Genomic DNA, 25,817 nt, shown 5'->3' with positions numbered 1-25,817 from the left:
TCTACTGTACATTTACAGCTAAGATCACAATTATTCAAACCCCTGACACACATAAATTAAATGTTTTTCCAGTCAAACAATAATTTCTTTCTAACAGAAAATGATACATACTGTAGATCTCCCAAGATATGTTAACACAAGAGACAAAAGGAGTCATTTTTGTAAATAAAATCTCAGTTTTTGTTTGCATTTTAAGATAGAAATGGTATACTGAAAATGATTTACATGTCCATGTATAAAGCCTAAGTAGTATGGAAACAGTTGAACATTTCCTCATATTGACAATCCTTTTAGAATGACTTTTTTTGAAGACATTCAAGAAAATGAATGACTTTATGGTGAAATCCAAGGCCATGAAGTCTTTTATCTCCAAAGGGTCATCATTTAGATTTAGGTTGGTACTAACATGGATAATAGTAATGTTTTTGATTAGCTAAAATAGTAAATGTAAGCATATTGGTTACATAAAAAGATTTTAAATATAAATCTGCCATGGGCTGGAATAATTTAGGGGTTTCACTGTATGAAACACCAATTCATACTTCTTAGTAAATGCTTAAAGTATTATTGAGTTAAGTGATTGTGGAAAGCTGGAAATTTAGAGATATAAAAATAAAACAGAAAAACAAAGTGGAATTTTTTATGTAAGGTCATTTTAAGACAATCAAAGATGACTGGATGAGGTCATGTTGTTAATAATTAATGATCACCTGACATATCAAAGATGTTTAAAGGCCAGTAAATACACACCTCCTCATAAAGACACTTGAAAAATGGAGACTGGCTTGAGACTAGCAGTGAGTTTGTTTGAGCTGATCATTGTTCTTGTGTTGGGTGGGACTCTAGATGATCTGAAACAGAAGATTGTCCCTACAGAAGCTCTGACTGCTGCTGCTGGCAGCGTCACATCATTATCATCAGAGCAATGCATCCTACATGGTACTCCTCCTGCACCCGCATTTTCACTGCATGGAGATTTTGTGATTGGAGGCTCTTTCTTAATTCACTACAAAATGCAAACGGTGATTAATAACTACATCACCAAGCCTGAGCCTCCAAGATGCACAGGGAGGTTAGTTAACGGGACGTTTTTGTGCCAAATGTTCTGTGATATTTAGAAAAATTAATTAGATATGTGATTTTCATGTTTCACAATAAGCAGAATTGTTGTTGTATTATTTGGTCTAAATCAAAGAGTTTTGTTTTTTTGTGCTTTTTGGAGTTTTTGCTCATGGTTTTTTTAGTCATTTTAATATTAAATCAGAACTCATTTGAGCTGTTTTATTCTCGGAAGTTTCTTTAGTCAAGCAACATTTTGAGAAAATATTTTAGAGTAATATCAGTTGTTGATTATTTACACAGGCTTTAATTAGTTTCTGACAGCTACTAGTTTATATTGTCTTTTTGTATTTTATCCTGAACGTTTTCTGACATTAACTAAATGATGCACTGATCCTCTGCAGCTTTCATCCCAGGGAGCTGCGCTTTTCTCGCACAATGATCTTTGCCATTGAGGAGATAAACAACAGCACAGAGCTGCTGCCAGGAATCAAACTGGGCTATCAGATCCATGACACCTGCGCATCTGTGCCTGTAGCTGTGCATGTTGCATTTCAGCTAGTGAACGGCCAGGACCCCGTGTTTTACCAGGGCAGGAATTGTTCTCAGTCTGGAGTGGTGGTGGCTGCTGTGGGAGACTCTGCATCCACTCCATCCATCAGCATGTCACGCATCATGGGGCTCTTCAACATTCCTCTGGTGATTAGACTGCATTAATTTCTGAATGAAACTTTAAAGATGTACATGTGGTGATACTTTTTCTCCTTAATGGTTTTTTCTATGTAGGTGAGCCATTTTGCAACTTGTGCCTGCCTGTCAGATAAACAAGAATATCCAACATTTTTCAGAACAATTCCCAGTGACCAGTTCCAAGCTGACGCCCTGGCCAAGCTGGTGAAACACTTTGGTTGGACTTGGATTGGTGCCATCCACTCGGACTCGGATTATGGAAATAATGGCATGGCATCATTTCTTAAGGCAGCAAAAAGTGAGGGGATCTGTGTGGAGTACATTGAATCATTTTATCGGACTGACCCACAAAGCAAGATCAGAAGAGTTGCTGACGTTATCCGCAGGTGTTGATGCTGAACCTCTTCAGAAAACCTTAAATTGTTTTCAGAAGAGATCACTTTATCTTGTTATATAAAGTCTTTTCTATTATTTCAAGTATGGATATAGATTTATGTTTATATGAGTTCAAATAAATTGTAATTATATTTAATGTTATTATTAAATGTCCTTGTTAGTTTAATTCACATTACAATTTCTCTACAGGTCAACAGCAACAGTTGTTGTTGCATTTGTAGCTGATGGTGACATGAAGTTCCTGTTAGAGGAGCTGGCTCTGGACCCTCCTCCACCTCGGCAATGGGTTGGTAGTGAATCCTGGATAACTGACCCAAACTCCATGACCTTTGGTTTCTGTGCAGGAGCCATTGGAGTTGCCATTCAGAAATCTGTCATCCCAGGGCTGAGAGATTTCCTCCTGGATCTCTCTCCATCTAATGTCGCTGCCTCCTCAGTGCTGACTGAGTTCTGGGAGGAGGCATTCAACTGCAGCCTGACAACAAGTGAGTTATGCTCTTTTCACAATATTTTGTTTTACAGTGTTTTCAAAATGCAACTGTATGTGTATCTTTTTTTATTGAGACTTAAAAAACAAAATTAAATGTCACTTTTATATACTGGTGTGGTTCTGAATGTCCATTCTATCTGTTCCCACAAAAGACAGAATCACTTTTATGTCTGAACATCTGGTATCCTTCCAACTGATAATAGTCATTGTTATTGGCTGACTTATTGTTTAAAGAGATCTGGGTTATATGACTTTACGTTATCCACCTTATACAGTGGTGGATTTAATCCCAATGCAGCATTTTCCCTGTTGTACTTTATAAATGTTGCCAGTGTCACATTATCTTTAGATATTCGTACATTTTTTAAAAAAAGAAAAGTTTGAGTATTTTTTTGTGTTAAAATATACTTTTCAGAATATTTCAATCATACTGCATTTCAAGTTACCAATTTTTGATGTGTTTATTGGGACATCTGTGTTGATATAATCCAAATTTTATTTAGCTGCTGTTGTAACTAAGAGACAGTGTGATGGAACTGAAGATATTAAAGTGCTTGTAAGCCCGTACACTGAAACATCTCAGTTAAGAATCACCAACATGGTGTACAAGGCTGTTTATGCTGTAGCACATGCCATACATGATGCTGTATGTCAGGAAACAAAGAACAAGACAAAATGTGACAAACACAGCAATATGGAGCCCAAACAGGTCAGTTTATTAAGTTGTAGATTTATGAGCTTAATCTGAAAAGACTGAAAATATAAGCATGTTAAACAAGCTTTTAACTACTTTCCATCTGTGTTTCTTTTATTGCTTAGCTATTTGCTGCATTAAAGAAAGTGAACTTTACCCAAAATGGTTATCATGTCTCATTTGATAAAAATGGAGATCCTGTGGCTTTTTATGAACTTGTAAACTGGCAGAAAAGTGAGAGTGGAGATATTGAACTGGTAACAGTGGGATATTATGATGCTTCACTGCCAAAGGGCCAGGAGTTTAATATCAACGGGAAATTAACCTGGTTGGAAGGTGGAACACAAGTAACATGACTTTTGACTAATTACTCAATGTTGCTTGTAAAATAAATCAAACAACATAAAAGTTTAAAATTGTTGTTTTGCTGCTGTTTCTGTTTCAGGTTCCAGTGTCAGTTTGCTCAGAGAGTTGTCCTCCAGGAACTCGTAAAGTGTTGCAGAAAGGAAAACCAATCTGCTGCTATGACTGTATACCATGTCCTGAAGGAGAGATCAGTAATATGACAGGTACATTTTGGAAATATTAATGCTCATTAAAAATATGGCTGCATACTCTGATTTTTTTTTCATTTTGTTTTTAGATTCTCCTGATTGCTTCCCATGTCCCAGAGAGTTCTGGCCAAATGCAAAGACAGACGCTTGTTTCCACAAACCAGTTGAGTTTCTTTCCTTCGATGAAGTCCTGTCAATCATCCTTGCTGCATTCTCTGTTGGTGGAGCCGTACTCACTGTCATAACAGGAGTAATTTTCCTCCATCACAGAACAACTCCAATTGTCAGAGCCAACAACTCTGAGCTGAGCTTCCTGCTGCTCTTCTCTCTGACTCTGTGTTTCTTATGTTCACTAACTTTCATTGGAGCCCCCTCTGAGTGGTCCTGCATGCTGCGGCACACAGCGTTTGGCATCACATTTGTTCTCTGTATCTCCTGTGTTCTTGGGAAAACTATAGTGGTTCTAATGGCCTTTAAAGCTACACTTCCTGGTAGTAATACAATGAAATGGTTTGGACCTCTACAACAAAGAATGACTGTAGTGTCTTTTACATTTATTCAGGTTATAATATGTATCATTTGGTTGGTTGTGAGTCCTCCCTTCCCAGTGAAAAATCTGACCACCTACAAGGAGAAGATCATCCTGGAATGTGCGTTAGGCTCTGCTGTTGGTTTCTGGGCTGTGCTCGGCTACATCGGCCTGCTGGCTGTGTTTTGCTTTGTGTTAGCTGTTCTAGCTCGGAAACTACCTGATAATTTCAACGAAGCCAAGATGATAACCTTCAGTATGTTGATATTCTGTGCAGTCTGGATCACCTTCATCCCAGCTTATGTCAGCTCTCCTGGAAAATTTACTGTGGCTGTGGAGATCTTTGCTATTCTGGCCTCCAGTTTTGGACTGATACTGTGTATATTTGCTCCAAAGTGTTTCATCATTTTGTTTCAGCCAGACAAAAACAACAGGAAAAGTTTGATGAACAAACACTGACCATAAATTACCTAAAGATTGTCAGATGTCATGGTGCATTTTATTGCCACTTGTAAACCTAATTATTCTTGGTAAATTAGCAATGCATGATGTTTTCTTAGTTCTTGTCAAAAACTTAATTTCTGTCGTGTTCAAAACCCCTGAATCGTGACTATAAGAGATGTTCTTTTACTTTGCAATTTTTACAATTTTTATGACATATATTTTACGTCTTAAAAAAAGATTTTCTTGGTACTCAGATCAAAATGAAGAATTATACACAGACCTACAGTGCAGACCAAATGTTTGGACACAACTGTGTATCCAAACATTTGGTCTGTATTCAGTACAGACCAAAAGTTTGGACACACCTTCTCATTGAATTCAATTAGAAAGTGTGTCCAAACGTTTGGTCTGTACTATATCCCTAACTGTTGGGCTTTCAGGTGAATAAAATGTATGTGTAATGTCTGTTGATCTAATTTTTAATTAAGTTTAAGAAAAATGTTATTCTTAACCCTTCTCACTAATACAGCCAGTTCACTTTATCACACTGTATCTGTTTGTGTTTTGCTTTTATTGCATTATTAACACAGTCAATTAAAAATGTGTTTCTGTCTCCAATGTTGATTGTTTCTCAGGTTTTGTGGGGAGGGTTGCTTGCATTTTGGTTGGTGGTTTGACGGCATAGCTGTAGCACACACAAAGTAAATACAACTTATGGGGCCCAATAAAGCCTGCCAATGGTGGAGCAGTGGTTCCTCACAACATAGTATGATAACATCCTCAGGAAACTCGTATCCCTTATAAAAGTAAGTAGTTAGTGCTCATTAGTGCACCATTAAACCTGTGGGGAAATTTCATAAAAAATATGTTTTTTTATATATATATATTTGTAAAAATGTCATTATTTCGCTATAATGTAACATGAGGCAGATAAATGAGAAAAATAAATTTGAGCTCTCCACATTTCTTGGTTTGTTATACTTTATGTCTGTTTGATGGGCTTCAGAATGACATAGCCGCTCTCTGTTGTGATGAAACTTGTAAGCTCCGCTGTTGCAGGCATGTCTATGTTGTAAAGTTGTATTATGATGATTATTATTTGAATATAAAGGGTCCGGTCGTTAGAACTGGCCCCCGGCCCCACTCTGTCTTGTTCCGCTTGTGCCGTCAGTTATCAGCTATGAAATAAAACGGTTCTGGAAGTTGTTGGAAAGTAATATTGTTATGTTGTTTCAATTTGTTTTACGTTATATCAGTCGAGTCTGTTTAGCCATATTCTGTCTTTCTGTGGTTGTGTACAGATAAAAAAATCTAGAAATGCATTGTATATTGTTCATGCAGTAGCATATGGGGTAACAATTGGGGGCTATTCCGAGTGACATAAGCTGAACCTTTGTATTAAAGATTCTATAACTGCTTATTACAGAAATAAGTATATTGTCTAGACTCTAGAATAACAAAGAAAATAACATGGACATAATGATTTTTTTTAAGAAAGATCAGATCTGGTGATGTTTGGAAATGCTTAACCAGAACAGATTCCAGGAGGATTAGTGAAGCACAAATTTGCAAAAGCAAAATTTGACTTTGGGGCCCTCTACATCTGCTATTAATGTGAATTGCTGCAAATCAACAGACGATTAGATCATTCGCACAGCTGTTATAAACTCATTGCATCTCTGAGTAGTGCTGCTTATGTTATATGCTATATGCATATCATCTAGTGGTGGAAAAAGCAACACAAAACTAGAATGCTCTGGACTTAAGATGGAGTACATGCACACATATTCATGACATGCTTTGAATAAATTAATAAATGTAATTTCAGCACTGAAAAATGTACTTTATACCAGGTGAGTTTCTCTCACCTGAGAATGTGAACCTGTACTGGGCTGATTCTGTGTCTTCAAATAATTGTCTGAAACAGGAAGAAGGTCTGAAAAAACAGTCTGTGTGCTACAGTCAAGAGAGAGGTTCATTTGATGCATCAAAGATGAGTGATGTCATCACTGCTGATGTCATTGTTACCAGCGGAACTGAACATTCTAATGGCGCATTAACATCAAACACGTTTTGAGCGTCAGGCGAGTCTGGTTTATATTCAAAGTCTATGTGGAGCGTTGGATGCGCTAGATGTGTCAAACGCTCCAAACGGTTCAAATTGGGCTGCGCTAGATGCTAGAAGCGCGACGCAATAGCCCTCGACGCGCCTCCACATAGACTTAGAATGCAAACCAGACCTGCCTGATGCTCAAAACGCATTTAGTGTGAACGCACCATTATATGTCCAGTGTCACATTAGGCCAGTTCCAATTCCAGTCCTTAAACCCCTGCTCTGCATGTTTTAGATGTGTCTCTATTTCAGAACAGCTGATCCAAATGATTGCATGATCTCTTCTGCAGTCATCAAGTACTGCAGAAGCCTGTTAATCACCCACAGATTCCATCCAGGTGTGTGGCAGAAGGTGAACACCTGAAACATGAGCAGGGGGTCTGAGGACCGGAATTGAGAAACCCTGCATTAGTTCCATCATATTAGGACCAAACGCTGGTCCTAATATGATGGACTCATTGCTTTGGGTCAGGGGTAATGTTTAGAGGTAAGATGCTAATTAAGTTTTAGTTAAGGTTAGAGTTAGGAATAGACTAGTATTGGTTAGGGTTAGGAAAAATGTGTGGGTTAGGCAAAATCGCAGCTACTAAAATGAAGGGAAATCAATGCTAAGATCTAATGTGGGTCGAAATAGCTTTGACAAACTTGTACAGCATTTTGTTTTCTAAATCATTATAAACAATGATGATATAACGTTAGTGTTTCTCTGCCACTTGCGTAGCTGCAGTACACTGTTAGTCTAATGCGGCGTTTCCCAATTCCGGTCCTCAGGCCTCCCTGCCCTGCATGTTTTAGGTGTTTCCCTTCTGCTACACACCTGGATTGAATATATGGGTGATCAACAGGTTTCTGCAGCACTTGATGGTCATGCAATCATTTGAATCAGCTGCTCTGGAATAGAGGCACATCTAAAACATGCAGAGCAGGGAGGCCTGAGGACCGGAATTGGGAAACGCTGGTCTAATGCATTGAATGTGCCTTAGCACATTCAATGCATTAGAAACCAATCAGAACCAAAAGACAAACTTTTGGTTCTGATTGGTTGTTTCTGGACAGTAGCAGAGCCAGATGCATTTTCACAAATTCTCTGTTTCATGTTCTACTGTCAAACATTTTTAACAAATATTCATCCATCCATCATTTAACATGCGTATATTTGCACACACACATTTACACCTTAGGATAATTTAGAGAGACCAATTAATCAATTAATTTTTGAGAAATTTTACCTGATCAGCAGATCCCAAATTTGTGTAAAGAATCCAATTTCCATAATGCCCAGTGTTAGCGAAACCTGGGCTTTTTATAGTGACCTAGGTTAGTGCCACCTAGGTGTGGGTCGCCGTAAAGGCCGAGCAGGGCATAGATTGGCCTTCACGCCAATGCCAACGTGAAGGCCCTTCATGCAACCAGTAGAGGTTGGTCGCATTGACGTCTGTCTTTCCTCAGACCTCCATGTTTGTGTGGAGGTCTGGCTTTGCGTTGATTCCTCTGTTTGCAACCTGGGTGTGGGTCGGTGCAAAGGCCGAACCAGGCTATGGGAGACCCCTGGTTGATTCAGGGTCTGTCTTTGCTCAGACCTCCCTGATTGATTGGAGGTCTGTGTTTGCTTGGACTCCTCTGTTTGTAGGGAACCTTCTGTTTTCAGGGGGGCCTCTGGTTGGGTGGAGACTCTAGGATGGTTGTTTTCCAGAGCAAGTTTCAATTTCACCTTCAGGTCTGCAACCTGACCCTGCAGAGATTTCATCGTTTCCTCCTGTGCTTTGAATTTGGAAGCTTGCTCAGTGTGACTTTTGAGCTGCTCCTCATATTTAAGTCTCACTCTGTACTCTTCAACCATTACTTCTATCAAACCTTTATTGCGGGAGGCGTATTTTTCAGCCTCCCTCTTGAAATATTCCAGCTGTTGAAGAATGCTCTTGTCAACTGTAACTTTGGACGAGCAAGAAACCTTTGATAGATCTTTCATCTCTGGCACGATTATTTCATGTTCTCGTTTGACTCGCAGGTGATGTTCTTTTACTACCATTTTTTGCAGTTTCTCAATCTCTTCCTGCTGTGATTTGACTTCAGCCTGATATGCAATCCTTCGGTCTCTTTCCTTATGGAGATCAAAAGCCTTACTCTGCAGTTCTTTTTTAAGATCGTCTACCTGCCTTGTCAGGTCAATGACGTGTTGGCTTGACTCTTCCACGACTTCCACCGAGGGGGTGATCTCGAAACCAGCAGAGGGAGTTGTTTTCTGCTCGACTTCCAATGATGTTGGACTCTCCAAGTCGCCGGAAGGACTTGATTCCCCCTGGATCTCTCCTGATTCATCTTCCGGCTTAACTGGGCTGTCTGTGTCTCCTTCCAAAGGGAAAATGACAGCGTCATAGTCGACTTGGATGTTGAGGTCCATAATGTCGACCCATGAAAGCTCAGCTGGAAAAGCTTCATGTTCACAAGCAATCTGTTGTTGCTTCATGTCGATGTTTTGGTAAATTCTTGCTACTCTGAAAGGCGTGTAATATCTGGAATCGATATCCCGCTTGTTTCAATTAATTTCGAACGTGCTCTGAAGAGTGATCTGTCGCGATAGAACTGTGGAACAGGTCTGAGAAAACGCTGTCTGTGAGCTACATTCAAGAGAGAGACTCCTTTGTGGTATCATAGAGTTTTGTCATCACTGCTGATGTCATTGATACCATTGGAACTGAACATTCTATTGCAGACTGATGTAAAAGCATTTTGCTAGACAATGTCAAACATTGAAAAGTTTAAATTTTTGTTATCAAATATTATGAAGCCAAAAGAAAAAAACCCCTCAGAAATATACAGGGTTTCTGAGTGTTGCCACCCATCACGTAAAATACAGAATCCTCCCGTATTTGGCTGATAAATGTTGCGTATTTAACCGATATGGGACGCGATTTGTTCCGTATTTCTATAAATGTCCAACAGACATGCCTATCACACACATATCAACACTAAGTGTAACAATAATGACCAAAATAAAACACAGGAAACATTAAGGTCAGCTAAATTGTCATGGCAGGAGATAAAGTACGCTCAGAACGCTACAGTCCGACGCTGTTGTCACCGTTGCCTACAGATGGACACTACCATCTTTTGGCCACCGCGGTGAGCTGCTATCAACCCGTGTCTTTTAAAATGTCCTCCACCTGATACTCCACTGTCCTTAGAAGTAAGAACTCTAACAAAAATAGAGATGTGAGTGGAGAGACTCATATTCCAGGCTGAACAATGTCTGATTCCAGGATAAACAGGCAATTATTTAAAAAACTTGGCCATCGTGATGCAGTGTGCTGCTGTATGATGTGATTGGTATCAGACAGAATGGATCCAGAGAGGAACACTGCAGACCCGTTAGCGTCTCTTTATCCCTCAGTCATCTCCTGAGGCTGATACAGTACAGAACCTTTTATTATTGATTCAGTTTCTTATTGTGCTTTTAAAAGACTGTTATGGTTTGATTATTTGCTTAGGATGTTGAGTTTGGATGATAATTTATTTAATATATAATAATAGTATCAGCCAAAGTAATATGAATGGCAATTTATAGAACAAATCATACTAATAGATTAACAGTACATACATAAATATTTCCTACCTTAAAACGGTTTGTTAGGACTTTCTGTATGTTTTATTTAGAAATGTTGATATTTTTTATGAATGTTCAGCGGTCATTTAATGTATTATGTAAATATTAACGTGGTTCACCAGTTTGGATAACTTGACTTCCTGTCAATGAAGAAAAAACATGCTAACCAAGAATACACCAGTCACAGACCTGCACCCCAGAGGCGGTTCTAGACGGGGGGCAACAGGGGAACTGAAGAAATTATACTAAATAAATGTCTTTTTTAATATTCAGTGGTAGATGTTTTTAAACTTCACAATTTTACTTTAACAATTGCTAGTAATAAAAAATTTGAATTTTGCACTTTTAGCTGCTGTATGGAGATAGGATCACATTTTCCACTTGCTAGATCAGGATCTGCAACCTGAATCTGGAGACACAAGTGGCTCTTTGGCTCAGAATATTAAATAATGAAATATATTGCTCTGTTATTTTGTTTAACTCTTTTTTACGAAAAAAACAAAACAAAAAAAAACACTGACTACACTGGCCCTCATGGTAAATTTGGTCTAGAACCAGCCTCAAAATCTAACTCCTTATTTGTATAAATATTTTGGTAATACTATTTAAAGTACCAGAATGATCACATAACATTTATATTTTGAGCTGTCTGAGGATACATTTTGAATATTAAATCAGGTGTTATGATCAATTACTCAGTACTTCAGTAGATTTTTACCAAATACTTTTTACACCTACTTCATTAAAGCTTAAGTAAATCTACTTAAGTATAAACGTGTTGAAGGTATGCTACTCTGATTGGAGATCAATTTTGATGGGCGTCCCTTATTTTGATTTCTGAAAGGTGGCAACCCTACCTACATCTGTATGACACTTCAAGTCTAGAGGACCCACTCATCCAGTCATGCACATATTCCCACACTGATGGTGGCAAGCTGCACCATCAGCATATTAGCCACAACGTCCATGCGTCAGTCCAACAGAAACGAGGCTATTATGCACCAGTACCACCAGGCCCTCTAACCACAACCTCAGCAGACAAGGAGGGTTAAGTGTTTTGCCCACAGACACAATGACGGAGACGGACGGAGCTGTAGACTCCAACCGTCAACCCGACATTTACAAGATGACCGTCCTACCACCGTCGTCCCAAATGCGTATTTGTAATCAACAGCACCAATTTCACTGCTCAGTGTACTGAAGACCCATTCCAAGACGTTCTTGTGAACCTGATTCAATTGAGTTTAAACGGTTCAAATTACCTTACCTTCATTATTGTTCCACGCAGGAATAGAAACTTGATTTCCAGAATAGATAGACATACACGTTCATGGCAGCGCCAACTTAAATTGTTGATCAGATGGATTTTTAGAAGGTAAATGCATGTTAGCCATCTGTTTTCAGCTTTTCAAAAAGTTTCATTGCTACCGATTATTTGTAATCTTGATTATTTGTTTTTTATTTATTTTTGTTTATCATTTACAGTTTCGTATTCTTTAATATGTGCATGATATCGCCCTGCTTGAAATATTTGACCACTATGTAATGATTGTAAAAAGCTGTTGCTGTTTTTTCCAAGACTTCACAAACAACAAAGAGTACAAATCCTGACCAGCAACCCTTTCCCTGGTCTACATGTGATAATAGAAATAATTTTTTTTTAAAAAGTCAATTATGGGCAGTTTGAGCCTGCATTCAGAAAAAACACAAAACGCTTCAAATGCAAAACTTGAGAAAAGTTAGTAATTATGGAATTTTGGTACAATTTACAAAATCTATAGAGTTTTCACTAAATTTTAAGAAGAACAGGAGCGTTCTTGTTGATAGAGTTGAAGGAGAAACCAAGTGGAAATAGGCCTCGTATTCATGTCGTCAAGAGGTTTTAGTCTCTTAGGTGAATCCACCCTCTGACTAATGAACACCTGACGTGACATAGATGTTCATAAGCCTGTAAAACAACACTTACACACAGCAAACGAAACTCGACGGATAGAAATGCGGACCCTCTTTATTGGTCCGAGATTCTCAGTCACTTTACTGGAGCTGATGTCACTGGTTCTCTTGGCTCAATTTGTAAATGTCCTGACACAGAGGACTGAGCCTGGAATCAGCACTGAGGCTTCATCCACCAGGTGTACTCTGCTGGGTACGCCACGTTCACCGGCGTTCTCAAAGGATGGGGAGTTTATCATCGGAGGGGTTTCCTCTATTCATTACCAGCTTTACACAGTGATTTATAATTACACCACCAAGCCTGAGCCTCCGAGATGCACAGGGAGGTTAGTAAGGAGGAGAGGTGGAAGATGATGTTACATGTGATTTGTGCTTGCTGTGATGCTGGGGGAAAATATTCAGATAGGTTTAGTTCATAAAGCTTTAAGTTCATAAGCAACAAGATTTTTGGTCTATTGTTACAAGGCTGTGATGGTTTCTGGGCACTTTCATTCATTTCAGCTAATCTAATGTTTGACTTCTGATTGAAAAACAAAGGTAATGAGTTTTTCTTTAAAAAATAAATCTGCAAATTCAGTTTTTTAAGTTGAATGTTTCTTGCTTTTATATTTTAAAATGCAATACAACAATACCATGTATTACAATACATTTAACGGAATACCAAATTATTTAGTTTTGTTATACAAATGAATTACAAGTTATTTCTCTTTCTCCAACTCTTCTCTGTTTAATTTCTTTGTTCTTACTTTCTTGTCAGACTGAATGTTTTTTTTTATGTAAATGAGACAGTTTTAAAAGTTTTTATTAAATGTCATCTTTCACCTACTCCATTTCTTCAGCTTCAATGCCCGGGGGCTGCGCTTCTTCCGCACAATGATCTTTGCCATTGAGGAGATAAACAACAGCACAGAGCTGCTGCCGGGAATCAAACTCGGATATCGTCTCTTTGATTCCTGCGTCTCGGTGCCTGTCTCGGTGCATGTTGCTTTTCAGCTGGCAAACGGTCAAGATCCTGTGGTTTACGTAGGAGATAACTGTTCTCAGTCTGGAAAGGTGGTGGCTGCTGTGGGAGACTCTGGATCCACTCCATCCATCAGCATGTCACGCATCATGGGGCCCTTCAACATTCCTCTGGTGATTAGACTAAAACTATCAAATGTGTCAATTTATTCTACCCTTCCTAATATTTTTCCCTTCTTTTTGTTTTTGCTTTAGGTGAGCCACTTTGCCACTTGTGCCTGCCTTTCAGACAAACAACAATTCCCAACTTTTTTCAGAACAATTCCCAGTGACCATTACCAAGCTGACGCGTTGGCCAAACTGGTGAAACACTTTGGTTGGACGTGGATAGGAGCCGTCCATTCAGACTCAGATTATGGAAATAATGGCATGGCCTCTTTTCTAGAAGCAGCACTCAGAGAGGGGATCTGTGTGGAGTACATTGAATCCTTTTTTAGGACAAACCAACAGAGCAAAATCAGAAGAGTTGCAGACGTTATCCGTAGGTTTGTGCTTTTGTAGACCTAACCTTTAAGTTTGTTTTAGAATAAATTTACAAAAATGGTGCAGATTTTTTTATTGTTGGAGATCTTGATTTTTGTGTTTGTTTTTAAGAAATGTTTCCATGTAATTAGTATCACTAATATATGTAGAAAGGGTTAAATTTTGTGATGTGCTGCTAGTTTGTCCTAACACATTCTGTCGTCTCTTCAGATCCACAGCAGTGGTTGTGGTGGCATTTACAGCCTCTGGTGATATGAAAGTCCTACTAGAAGAACTGGCTCGAGATCCTCCTCCACCTCGTCAGTGGATCGGGAGTGAATCTTGGGTAACAGATCCACTCTTGATGAGCTTCAGTTTCTGTGCGGGAGCCATTGGAGTTGCCATTCAGAAATCTGTCATCCCAGGTCTGAGAGATTTCCTCCTGGATCTCTCTCCATCTAATGTCGCTGCCTCCCCACTGCTTACTGAGTTCTGGGAGGATGCATTCAACTGCAGCCTGACAACAAGTAAGTAGTAAGTAGACCTGAAGATAATTAGATTGATTTAACTTTGATTAATAATAGCAATACTATATCCAAATCCAATCTGTAGAGATGTGTAGGTAGTCTAATTACGGAGGCAAATCAATAGGGCTGCATGAATTTATTAAAAAACATTTACAGGTTTTTTGATTGAAGATAACATAAAGAGTACACGATGCTAAATTATGTAGTTTGCAAAACAAATGTATCTGTTGGTCTCCAGCTGCTGGTCCAAACAAGAGAGTGTGTGATGGAACTGAAGATCTTAAAACCCTCAAGAACCCGTATACTGAAACATCTCAGTTAAGAGTTACTAACATGATATACAAGGCTGTTTATGCAACAGGGCATGCTATTCACAATGCAGTGAGTCAGAAAAAAATGACATCAATTCAATATGATGACCACATCAGAATGGAGCCCAAACAGGTCTGTCCATAGATGCAGAAAAATATATTTCTGTTTTCATGAACAATTAGAGGTTACCAACTTTTTTATCCACTCTAAAAAAAAAAAGGTGACTCACAGTATCCCTTTGTCTTTTATTTGAAGGGTTTTATTGAATTGAAGAAAGTAAACTTCTCCAAGAATGGTTATCATGTCTCATTTGATGCTAATGGAGACCCTGTGGCTTTTTATGAGCTGGTGAACTGGCAGACAGTGAGAGTGGAGTTATTGAACTGGTAACAGTGGGATATTATGATGCATCACTGCCAAAGGGCCAGGAGTTTCATATCAACAGAAACTTAACCTGGTTGGAAGGGAGAAAAGAAGTAATATGATCAAAAGAATGATTGTCTTATCAATAATTAATTGTTTTGATAATGCTGGTTGTAAAATAATTGAATTTCTTTTCTCTGTCTCTATTGCAGGTTCCAGTGTCAGTTTGCTCAGAGAGTTGTCCTCCAGGAACTCGTAAAGTGTTGCAGAAAGGAAAACCAATCTGCTGCTATGACTGTATACCATGTCCTGAAGGAGAGATCAGTAATATGACAGGTAAAGTCAAATTTGTTTTCAAATTTATCCACATTCTTAAATTCTTATGTAATAAGAAAATATTTGTATTTTTTTTGTTTGTTCAGATTCTCTCGAGTGTTTCCCATGTCCCAGAGAGTTCTGGCCAAATGCAAACAAAGACGCTTGTTTTCCCAAACCAGTTGAGTTTCTTTCCTATGGTGAAGTCCTGTCAATCATCCTGGCTGCATTTTCTGTTAGTGGAGCCTGTCTGGCCATCATTACGGCATTAATTTTCTTCCATCACAGAACAACTCCAATTATCGGAGCCAACAACTCTGAGCTGAGCTTCCTGCTGCTCTTCTCTCTGATTCTGTGTTTCTTATGTTCATTAACTTTCATTGGAGCCCCCTCTGAGTGGTCCTGCATGCTGCGGCACACAGCGTTTGGCATCACATTTGTTCTCTGTATCTCCTGTGTTCTTGGGAAAACTATAGTGGTTCTAATGGCCTTTAAAGCTACACTTCCTGGTAGTAATACAATGAAATGGTTTGGTCCTCCACAGCAAAGAATGACTGTAGTGGCTCTCACTTTAATTCAAGTTTTAATATGTATCATTTGGTTGGTTGTGAGTCCTCCCTTCCCAGTGAAAAATGTGACCACCTACAAGGAGAAGATCATCCTGGAATGTGCGTTAGGCTCTGCTGTTGGTTTCTGGGCTGTGCTCGGCTACATCGGCCTGCTGGCTGTGTTTTGCTTTGTGTTAGCTGTTCTAGCTCGGAAACTACCTGATAATTTTAACGAAGCCAAGATGATAACCTTCAGCATGTTGATATTCTGTGCAGTCTGGATCACCTTCATCCCAGCTTATGTCAGCTCTCCTGGAAAATTTACTGTGGCTGTGGAGATATTTGCTATTCTGGCCTCCAGTTTTGGACTGATACTGTGTATATTTGCTCCTAAGTGTTTCATTATTTTGTTTCAGCCAGAGAAAAACACTAAAAAATATTTGAAAAACAACTGATGGTAAATTATCTAAAGAATAGCAGCAAAATTACAGAAGAAGTGTATTATCAATTGAATTCCTAAACACTAAAAACTCCTAGCAGGTACTTTAGATATTTTTAACTTGTAAGTATAATTCTGAACAGTTTTCAATTGATCTCAATATCAATTCAATTAATTTGTGACCTAAGTTTGTGTTTTTGATTTCACCTGACTTTATGTGTCTATTTTATTGTCAGGCATTTTATTTTGGGTAGATTTTAGAAACTACCCAACCTCATATAGTATCATTGTGGTTATTATTGACCAGTGCAGGTATAACTTTTATAAAAATATGTTGATCACTTTTACCCATATATTATGAGTCCATTGGTCTGATCAAATGTTTGTATCTGTTTGTTTTCTTTTTGTACGTGCATACATGCAATAAAAATTCAATTCAATTTTGGCAAGATATTTTAATCTCTAGATATGTTCCAAGTTATTTAATCCAGTGAATTTTGCACTTTTGTAATGTCATGAGTAACTTATAAAAGAAGCCTCCCCATTGTAAAGTCTCACTCAAACCGGTCTGATGTGGTTCCACCCAGCTGTGAATATCTCCATTACTGTCTGTTGCTCACTATTGTGGTTAACATCTGTATAAGGGGTGCTCAGCAATGGAGAGCCTGGAGGTTGTGGTTGTTTTGGACTCAACATAATTCTGTCCCATAGAAATTCATTGCTGGCCAAACATGATGAAAACTATTTAGATTAGCTGATTATTTGTTATACATACAAATAAATCTATATTGTGGCACTTTGTTTATTTCTTTTTTTATGCGCAAACCTTTTGGGTGTATGTAATGCAATCGAAAGATGCAAACAAATATCCACACATTAATTTATTTACATAAATATTCTAAACAGAGAACCAAAATACACATCTTTTGTAGTTCCAGAGTTTCACACCGGATGAGCACAACACTAAAACTCCAACAGAATGACCAGAGATGCACCAGTCCTCGCTTCCTCATTGGGTGCCTGATCTTCAGAGACAAGTGCAACCCTGACGCTGCTCAAGATTAAACTCATAAAAACACTCCTCCACAATGAGTAGCTATCTGATAGCTGATGGCATGTTCACATGCTGTTATCCAGTGCTTGGAAATAGATTTAGGAGCAGTTTCTCGCTAAAATGATAAATGCTTTTTGTTTAAAACGAGAACATTGCTCGTTATGGCGAGATAAGTTACTTTAGCATTGCTCCAGAATGGATTAGCTAACGGAAATGAATCTGGCTCGAGAAAATGTAGAGAGTTTCAATCTTAGCAGGAAAAGAAAATGCCTTCCTTAAAGAGCAACATTCATCTTCAAAAGATTTTTAGCAATCCTGAGAACATAGTCTGTTTAGCTAAAAGATTTGTAGTTCAATGTCAGCTGAAGACTTACCAAAGACTTTGTAGAATTAATTTAATTTATGTGGATTTACGCATACGTTCAAGGTCAGATGCAGTCCTGTGCATTTCTTAATGTTATAATTTTTCCATCCATCCATCCATCCATCTTCTTCCGCTTATCCGAGGTCGGGTCGCGGGGGTAGCAGCTTCAGAAGGGAGGCCCAGACTTCCCTCTCCCCAGCCACTTCTTCTAGCTCCTCCGGGGGAATCCCGAGGCGTTCCCAGGCCAGCCGAGAGACATAGTCCCTCCAGCGTGTCCTGGGTCTTCCCCGGGGCCTCCTCCCGGTGGGACGTGCCCGGAACACCTCACCAGGGAGGCGTCCAGGAGGCATCCTGACCAGATGCCCGAGCCACCTCAACTGGCTCCTCTCGATGTGAAGGAGCAGCGCTCTACTCTGAGTCCCTCCCGGATGACTGAGCTTCTCACCCTATCTCTAAGGGAGAGCCCAGCCACCCTACGGAGAAAACCCATTTCGGCCGCTTGTATCCGCGATCTCGTTCTTTCGGTCATGACCCAAAGCTCATGACCATAGATGAAGGTGGGAACGTAGATCGACCGGTAAATCGAGAGCTTCGCTTTTTGGCTCAGCTCTCTCTTCACCACGACGGACCGGTACAGCGCCCGCTTGACAGCAGACGCTGCGCCAATCCGCCTGTCGACCTCCCGCTCCCTTCTTCCCCCATTCGTGAACAAGATCCCGAGATACTTAAACTCCTCCACTTGGGGCAGGACACCCCCCCTGACCCGGAGAAGGCACTCTACCCTTTTCCGGCTCAAGACCATGGCCTCGGATTTGGAGGCACTGATCCCCATCCCGGCCGCTTCACACTCGGCTGCGAACCGCTCCAGCGAGAGCTGCAGATCACGATCTGATGAAGCCAAAAGGACCACATCGTCTGCGAAAAGCAGAGATGAGATCCTAAGGCCACCAAATCGGATCCCCTCAACACCTTGGCTGCGCCTAGAAATTCTGTCCATGAAAGTGATGAACAGAATCGGTGACAAAGGGCAGCCCTGGCGGAGTCCAACTCTCACCGGAAACGAGCCCGACTTACTGCCGGCAATGCGGACCAGACTCTGACACCGGTCATACAGGGACCTGACAGCCCGTATCAAAGGGCCCGGTACCCCATACTCCCGGAGAACCCCCCACAGGGCTCCCCGAGGGACACGGTCGAACGCCTTCTCCAAGTCCACAAAACACATGTAGACTGTATAATTTTTTATATGTTTAAATGTTTTATTTTTGGCATATTAATAGGAATTCATAGTCTCTTATTTTTTTTAAAATCTTTTTACCTTTTATTTATGTGCATGAAATGAGGAACTTTGAAGTCATTTTCATGCCAGTCAGAGTCTACTAGCTTTGTTTGCTACAGGAAAAAGTCAATGCTCACATACTCTTTTGTTATTGCTTATCATTGATCATTTACGGTTTATTACTATGAATTCTTAATGACCAGTTTCATTGTTCTACACGTTATATGTTGACACAATAACAATGAAGACTTATTTTATCATGAAGATACTGTTATTAAAATGTTATGGTTTTCATATACTTAGTCCAGCTTTTATTTCTTATTTATGCCAATTTCTTTTCTACATGTCACTCGACATTACCATTGATAATCATTTTCTTAGGGTAATATTTGGTTATTATGAGCAACGGATAATGTCCTCAATGAGAATGTTGTGGAAAAAGACAAAAAGAACTAGCCAACAAACCAAGACTTTAATTAACTTGATTTGGTTTACTTTGATTGATTTAGTAAATTTCCTTTACCTGTGCTTATCCTTATCTCAAATGACTGATTTATGATAAAAAAAAATGTCAAGTGGAACTAAGGGTATGTCAAATTGTTCTTACTTCAAAGAAATAAGAACTCCATGCTTGTGTAAATGACAATTTTGCAATTGAGATGAGCAATGGGATGTAGAGGCTAGAGAATCTAACCTGAATAAAGGCATAAAAGAAATTCAAGTCAGGTTATGTTTTGTCAGAGTCAAATCACATTGCATTTATAAGTTGTAATAGATGTTTCAAAAATAACACTTCAAAAATCATCTACATATTTTGTGATTTAGAGACCATTCTTCTAATAAGATAACATCAGTGTTTGTTCATTAAATATTTCTTGGTGTTTTTTTCTGGCTGAAACAAAATTATGAAACACTTTGGAGCAAATATACACAGTATCAGTCCAAAACTGGAGGCCAGAATAGCAAATATCTCCACAGCCACAGTAAATTTTCCAGGAGAGCTGACATAAGCTGGGATGAAGGTGATCCAGACTGCACAGAATATCAACATGCTGAAGGTTATCATCTTGGCTTCGTTGAAATTATCAGGTAGTTTCCGAGCTAGAACAGCTAACACAAAGCAAAACACAGCCAGCAGGCCGATGTAGCCGAGCACACCCCAGAAACCAACAGCAGAGCCTAACGCACATTCCAGGATGATCTTCTCCTTGTAGGTGGTCAGATTTTTCACTGGGAAGGGAGGACTCACAACCAACCAAATGATACATATTAAAACTTGAATAAATGTGAGAACCACTACAGTCATTCTTTGTTGTGTTGGACCAAACCATTTCATTGCATTACTACCAGGAAGTGTAGCTTTAAAGGCCATTAGAACCACTATAGTTTTCCCAAGAACACAGGAGATACAGAGAACAAATGTGATGCCAAACGCTGTGTGCCGCAGCATGCAGGACCACTCAGAGGGGGCTCCAATGAAAGTTAATGAACATAAGAAACACAGAGTCAGAGAGAAGAGCAGCAGGAAGCTCAGCTCAGAGTTGTTGGCTCTGACAATTGGCGTTGTTCTGTGATGAAAGAAAATTATTGCTGTAATAATGGCCAGACAGGCTCCACTGATGGAGAGTGTAGCCAGGATGATTGACAGGACTTCATCGAAGGAAAGAAACTCCACAGGTTTGTGGAAACAAGCATCTCTGTTTGAATTTGGCCAGAACTCTCTGGGACATGGGAAACAGTCAGGATTATCTGAAAAAATAAATCAAACAACAATAAAAAGGATATTCAAAGATGTAATTATGTTTGACTTATATTTGACTTTACCTGTCATATTACTGATCTCTCCTTCAGGACATGGTATACAGTCATAGCAGCAGATTGGTTTTCCTTTCTGCAACACTTTACGAGTTCCTGGAGGACAACTCTCTGAGCAAACTGACACTGGAACCTTGGACACAAATAGATAAAAAGAAAATAGTATTTTAGAAAGAGTTTTGACGAAAGTTAATTTGCTACATTGTTGTTCCTTGCTTACTTGTGTCCCACCGTCCACCCAGGTTATGTTCCTGTTGATACGAAACTCCTGGCCCTTTGGCAGTGATGCATCATAATATCCCACTGTTACCAGTTCAATAACTCCACTCTCACTTTTCTGCCAGTTTACCAGCTCATAAAAAGCCACAGGATCTCCATTTGCATCAAATGAGACATGATAGCCATTCTTAGAGAAGTTTACTTTTTGTAATTCAGTAAAAACCTTCAAATGAACAAAGGACATCATGGGAATATAATTTCTCAATTAAATTCATTTTACATGAAGTTACCAGTCTAATGGCTCGTTAAAATTCTAAAGACTGACCTGTTTGGGCTCCAGTCCAATGTGTTTGTCACATTGAACAGTTGCATTTTTTTCTTCACACACTGCATTGTGAATAGCATGCCCTATTGCATAAACAGCCTTGTACATCATGTTAGAAACTCTTAACTGAGATGTTTCAGTGTACGGACTTTTTAGGGTTTTTAGATCTTCTGTTCCATCACACACTCTCTTGTTTGGATCACTAGCTGAAGAAAAACAAATAAGAGATAAATGGAGAGGGCAGCACATTGTTAAAATAGATAAAAAGAAGTAAAATCCCATTACAGATTCATATGTAAATACATGACTATTGTATTTCACGTTCCACCAAACGTCAAACTAAACAAAAACAAAAGTGTAAGAAAGAAAACAGCATGGTTTCATGCAAATTGTCTGCCCTAAAAATTCCTGCTTAAAAATCTAAAAAGTGTAATATATTCCAGATAAAATGATATTAAATAAAATACTTGGAATAAAAAAAATCAGATCTAGGGTTTTTATAAAAGAGAACATAGTAAATTAACAAAACTTTTACTTTGATGAGATCCTACACAATGTTTCCAATGTCATTTTATATCTGCAAGCAGATCTTTGTCTTTGAGTTTTTTGTATCCCATTTAGTACAAAAAGAACACCTAAAAAGGAATAGATTCTTTTGTATTGATAATGAAAGCTACTTATTTTTCTTTCACAATTTTGGCTAAATAAAGAAAACCTTCTCACTTTCTGTCAAGCTGCAGTTGAATGCATCCTCCCAGAACTCAGTCAGCAGTGAGGAAGCAGCCACCTTAGAGGGAGAGAGATCCAGGAGGAAATCTCTCAGACCTGGGATGACAGATTTCTGAATAGCAACACCGATGGCTCCCGCACAGAAACTGAATCTCATCAGGTTTGAGTCAGTTATCCAGGCTTCGCTCGCGATCCACTGACGAGGTGGAGGAGGATCCCGGGCCAGTTCCTCCAGCAAGATTTTCATTTCTCCAATAGCTGTAAACGCTACAACAACCACTGCTGTTGAACTGAAAAGACAGAGCCAAGTGTTTAGTGCTCAGACTGAGGTAATCTTTAAAATTATATTCAAATTATAAAATTGAGAAAAGGGGAAAAAATATCAATGTACAAACCTACGGATAACATCTGCAACTCTTTGGATCTTACTTTGTGTGTTGCTTCTATAAAAGGATTCAATGTACTCCACACAGATCCCCTCTCTGAGTGCAGCTTCTAGAAAAGAGGCCATGCCATTATTTCCATAATCTGAGTCTGAATGGACGGCTCCTATCCAAGTCCAACCAAAGTGTTTCACCAGCTTGGCCAGTGCATCAGCTTGATAATGGTCACTGGGAATCGTTCTGAAAAAAGTAGGGTACTGTTGTTTGTCCGACAGGCAGGCACAAGTGGCAAAGTGGCTCACCTGCAGTCAAGAAAGGAAAAAAGAAACTTCCTATTAGAACAGGTCAAATAAATTCATACATTTTTAAGATTTAGAATTTAAACTACTTACGAGAGGAATGTTGAAGGACCCCATGATGCGTGACATGCTGATGGATGGAGTGGATCCAGAGTCTCCTACAGCAGCCACCAACTTTCCAGACTGAGAACAATTATCTCCTTTGTAAATAACAGGGTCCTGACCGTTTGCCATTTGAAAAGCAATGTGCACTGAAACAGGCACCGAGACGCAGGAATCATAGATCTGATATCCAAGTTTGATTCCTGGCAGCAGCTCTGTGCTGTTGTTTATCTCCTCAATGGCAAAGATCATTGTGCGGAAGAAGCGCAGCCCCCGGGCATTGAAGCTGAAGAAAATCATTGAGATGTAACGGTCACACAAAAGCTCTAAAAAAGGGGTTCATGAAATTCAAAAGACATTTGAACATGCAAAACATTAAATTGTTGCATAATATTATGCAATTCACATGTGCATCGGCAATAAAATATTCAATTTATTCAGCGAAATTTACTGTATCATCAAATCTGTTAAATAAGTTTTAAAGATTTATATTTTAGATTTACAGTATATTTAAATTAGATTTTGTCATTCTAAAATAATTTAACGATAAAACATGTTGATGACAGGAGTGTGTTTCATTACCAACATGCTATTGTAACACCAAGACTGTGACGACAAACTTTGCATAAGACATAAAACAAACACGTAACATCGTCTTCCACCTCTTCTTACTAACCTCCCTGTGCATCTCGGAGGCTCAGGCTTGGTGGTGTAATTATAAATCACTGTGTAAAGCTGGTAATGAATAGAGGAAACCCCTCCGATGATAAACTCCCCGTCTTTTGAGAACGCAGGTGCACAAGGCGTACCCAGCAGAGTACACCTGGTGGATGAAGCCTCAGTGCTGACTCCAGCAACATTAAAAACCTCTGCAGGCTCTGTCTTCTGTTTCAGAACATTTACAAACCCACCCAGCAGAACCAGTGACATCAGCTCCAACAAGCTGACTATGAATCTCGGATCTACAAGAAAAGTCCACATCTCCGCTCCTCAGGCTCCTTTAGACGGGTGTAAATGTCGTTTTAAAGTTTTATAAGCGCCTACATCACGTCACGAGTTGGAAAGAGGGTGGGTTCACATCTATCTACTTATCTGAAGTCATGTTTGAGATAACCTGCATTCAACTTCGCCTTAGTTTACGTTTAATTTAGCATTGTACATATTATGAAAAAAAAATATCATTGGAAAAGATAAAGGTCTTTGTGAACTTTATCTTTGGTTAAACTTCACAATTGAGTTTTAGGTAAAAAGAAAATTGTAATTTTTTGTTAAAAGGAAGCACACAGGTTGAAACTGTGAAAATATTGTTCATACATAAAAAATATGCTTAATCAAAGTGGGTAAACCACTGTTGTACCAATAGACACTTTGAACGATGTTGAGTGTTACAAGTTTTTAAGTAACGGGATTGTCACCCAGTTCAATACACTATGATATCTGTAACTACTGTGTAGGACTATGGCAGATCCAAACATAAAAAACTCGAAAACATCGTGGATTACATGGGAAAACTAAATGCTAAGCTATTTCTCTTGATTTTCCAATAAACTCATTGTGTCTATTTGCAATGAAGCCTTAAGGTTACTTTTGCTATGATTTCTCAATCATTAAATTCTCTTCTTTTGTCTTTGTCAGTGGTGTCACAGCTGTTGTTCCCAGAGGCGGGGTCACCCCATCAGTGTACTGACGAGCCGACACTGCCCCCTGCTGCTGACTTATAGCTGGAGGATGTCGCTTCAGGTACAACCGGCTCATGTGTGGGCTCGCTCCCAAAACTCCACTGCCTTCATGATCCAACGCTGACGTCTGCTGTAGTCCTTTTTTGGCCCTTCCTAATCCATAACCTTGTATTCGCATTTACAGTGGTCCGCTAAAGCTGACGCTTCTCTTGATTTTGCATTTCCATAAACGGTCATGCTGTAAACAAAACATGGCTGCCATCAACCCTACATGACCCAAGACACTTATTGCAGCATTTACCACAACTAAACATGTCTTAAAAAACAACATTTCCATATTGGGGCAATAAATCCTACTGATGTGGATACTGACAGATTATTAGGACAGTCAGCCAGAACAGATATAAATGTATGAAAACTCATTATGAACATATGGACACAAATCAACAAAAGTCCTCTCAAAGCAAATGTAATTTGCTGCGCAACCTTCGCTGTTCCAGAAGAGTACGAAACATAAAAAAATCACAAACACAAATCCATCCATTATCTTTTGTTAAATTTGAGATCAGTTTGTGGAGCAGCAGCCTAAGCAGAGAGGTGCAGATCTCGCTTTCCCTGGCCACTTGCCTGTTTGGCAGTCATACTGCCAGTGGTTTTCTTCTATTTAAATTTACATTAGTTACATTTGCAGGTATGTCTTTTTCATGATTGTGATTATGTGTCTGTTGATATTTTGGTTATGTTTAGCCAAATCGTAAATCTGCTTGCTGGATGAACGTTTTTCTTGACTACACTTTCAACAACCTTTATAACCTTTAAGAACTTCACTGGATCATGGGAAGTTTGGTATGCATTCTTTCTTTTGGCATTCGCCAGGATCGGTTTTCTACGCTTTTTATTCATGAGATGTTCCCCTGAGGCCCACAAAGGTCTACACATCCACAACAATTAAAAAACAATAATCTCATGGGCGTCGCTGCCTCTTGGTTCGTTTTGTATGGAACCTGAGCGATGAGGCGATAATCACTTGCCCTCCTCCAGCCAAGCGACTGGCCAA

The 25,817-nt window shown here is 39.2% G+C and overlaps 2 protein-coding genes and 1 pseudogene across 2 annotated transcripts; 2 read left to right on the top strand and 1 right to left on the bottom strand.

Moving 5' to 3' along the window:
- Window positions 1-998: 998 nt before the first annotated feature.
- On the top strand, window positions 999-4,871 carry LOC102225158 (extracellular calcium-sensing receptor-like). Its single transcript, XM_014475654.2, has 8 exons — window positions 999-1,072; window positions 1,464-1,758; window positions 1,846-2,135; window positions 2,335-2,630; window positions 3,139-3,344; window positions 3,455-3,676; window positions 3,775-3,898; window positions 3,973-4,871. Exons 1-8 carry the CDS (start codon window positions 1,014-1,016, stop codon window positions 4,869-4,871), a joined length of 2,391 nt encoding a protein of 796 aa, XP_014331140.2. The 5' UTR covers window positions 999-1,013.
- An 8,513-nt stretch (window positions 4,872-13,384) lies between these two features.
- Window positions 13,385-20,568, top strand: LOC111611925 (annotated as a pseudogene).
- Window positions 20,060-24,011, bottom strand: LOC102230350 (extracellular calcium-sensing receptor-like). Its single transcript, XM_014475590.2, has 8 exons — window positions 23,758-24,011; window positions 23,073-23,367; window positions 22,693-22,982; window positions 22,292-22,587; window positions 21,569-21,774; window positions 21,245-21,466; window positions 21,034-21,157; window positions 20,060-20,958 (listed from the first exon to the last, which is right to left on the bottom strand). The coding sequence occupies exons 1-8, from the start codon at window positions 24,009-24,011 to the stop codon at window positions 20,060-20,062; spliced, it is 2,586 nt and encodes an 861-aa protein (XP_014331076.2).
- Between the last annotated feature and the right edge of the window lie 1,806 nt (window positions 24,012-25,817).

The sequence above is a fragment of the Xiphophorus maculatus genome, chromosome 18 (assembly GCF_002775205.1).
Source record: "Xiphophorus maculatus strain JP 163 A chromosome 18, X_maculatus-5.0-male, whole genome shotgun sequence".
NCBI lineage: Eukaryota > Metazoa > Chordata > Actinopteri > Cyprinodontiformes > Poeciliidae > Xiphophorus > Xiphophorus maculatus.
The sequence above is the reverse complement of the archived record's forward strand: the minus strand, read 5'-3'. Positions and strand labels throughout refer to the sequence as shown.

Excerpts from the sequence above, each read along its gene's own strand:
- LOC102225158 (XM_014475654.2), top strand. The coding sequence starts at position 1,014 with ATGCAAACGGTGATTAATAACTACATCACCAAGCCTGAGCCTCCAAGA. Across the intron at positions 1,759-1,845 it reads GGCTCTTCAACATTCCTCTG|GTGAGCCATTTTGCAACTTG; the intron begins GTGATTAGACTG and ends TTTTCTATGTAG. Across the intron at positions 3,899-3,972 it reads AGAGATCAGTAATATGACAG|ATTCTCCTGATTGCTTCCCA; the intron begins GTACATTTTGGA and ends TTTTGTTTTTAG.
- LOC102230350 (XM_014475590.2), bottom strand. The coding sequence starts at position 24,011 with ATGTCACTGGTTCTGCTGGGTGGGTTTGTAAATGTTCTGAAACAGAAG. Across the intron at positions 22,983-23,072 it reads GGTCCTTCAACATTCCTCTC|GTGAGCCACTTTGCCACTTG; the intron begins GTAAGTAGTTTA and ends TCTTGACTGCAG. Across the intron at positions 22,588-22,692 it reads GTTGCAGATGTTATCCGTAG|TTCAACAGCAGTGGTTGTTG; the intron begins GTTTGTACATTG and ends CTGTCTTTTCAG.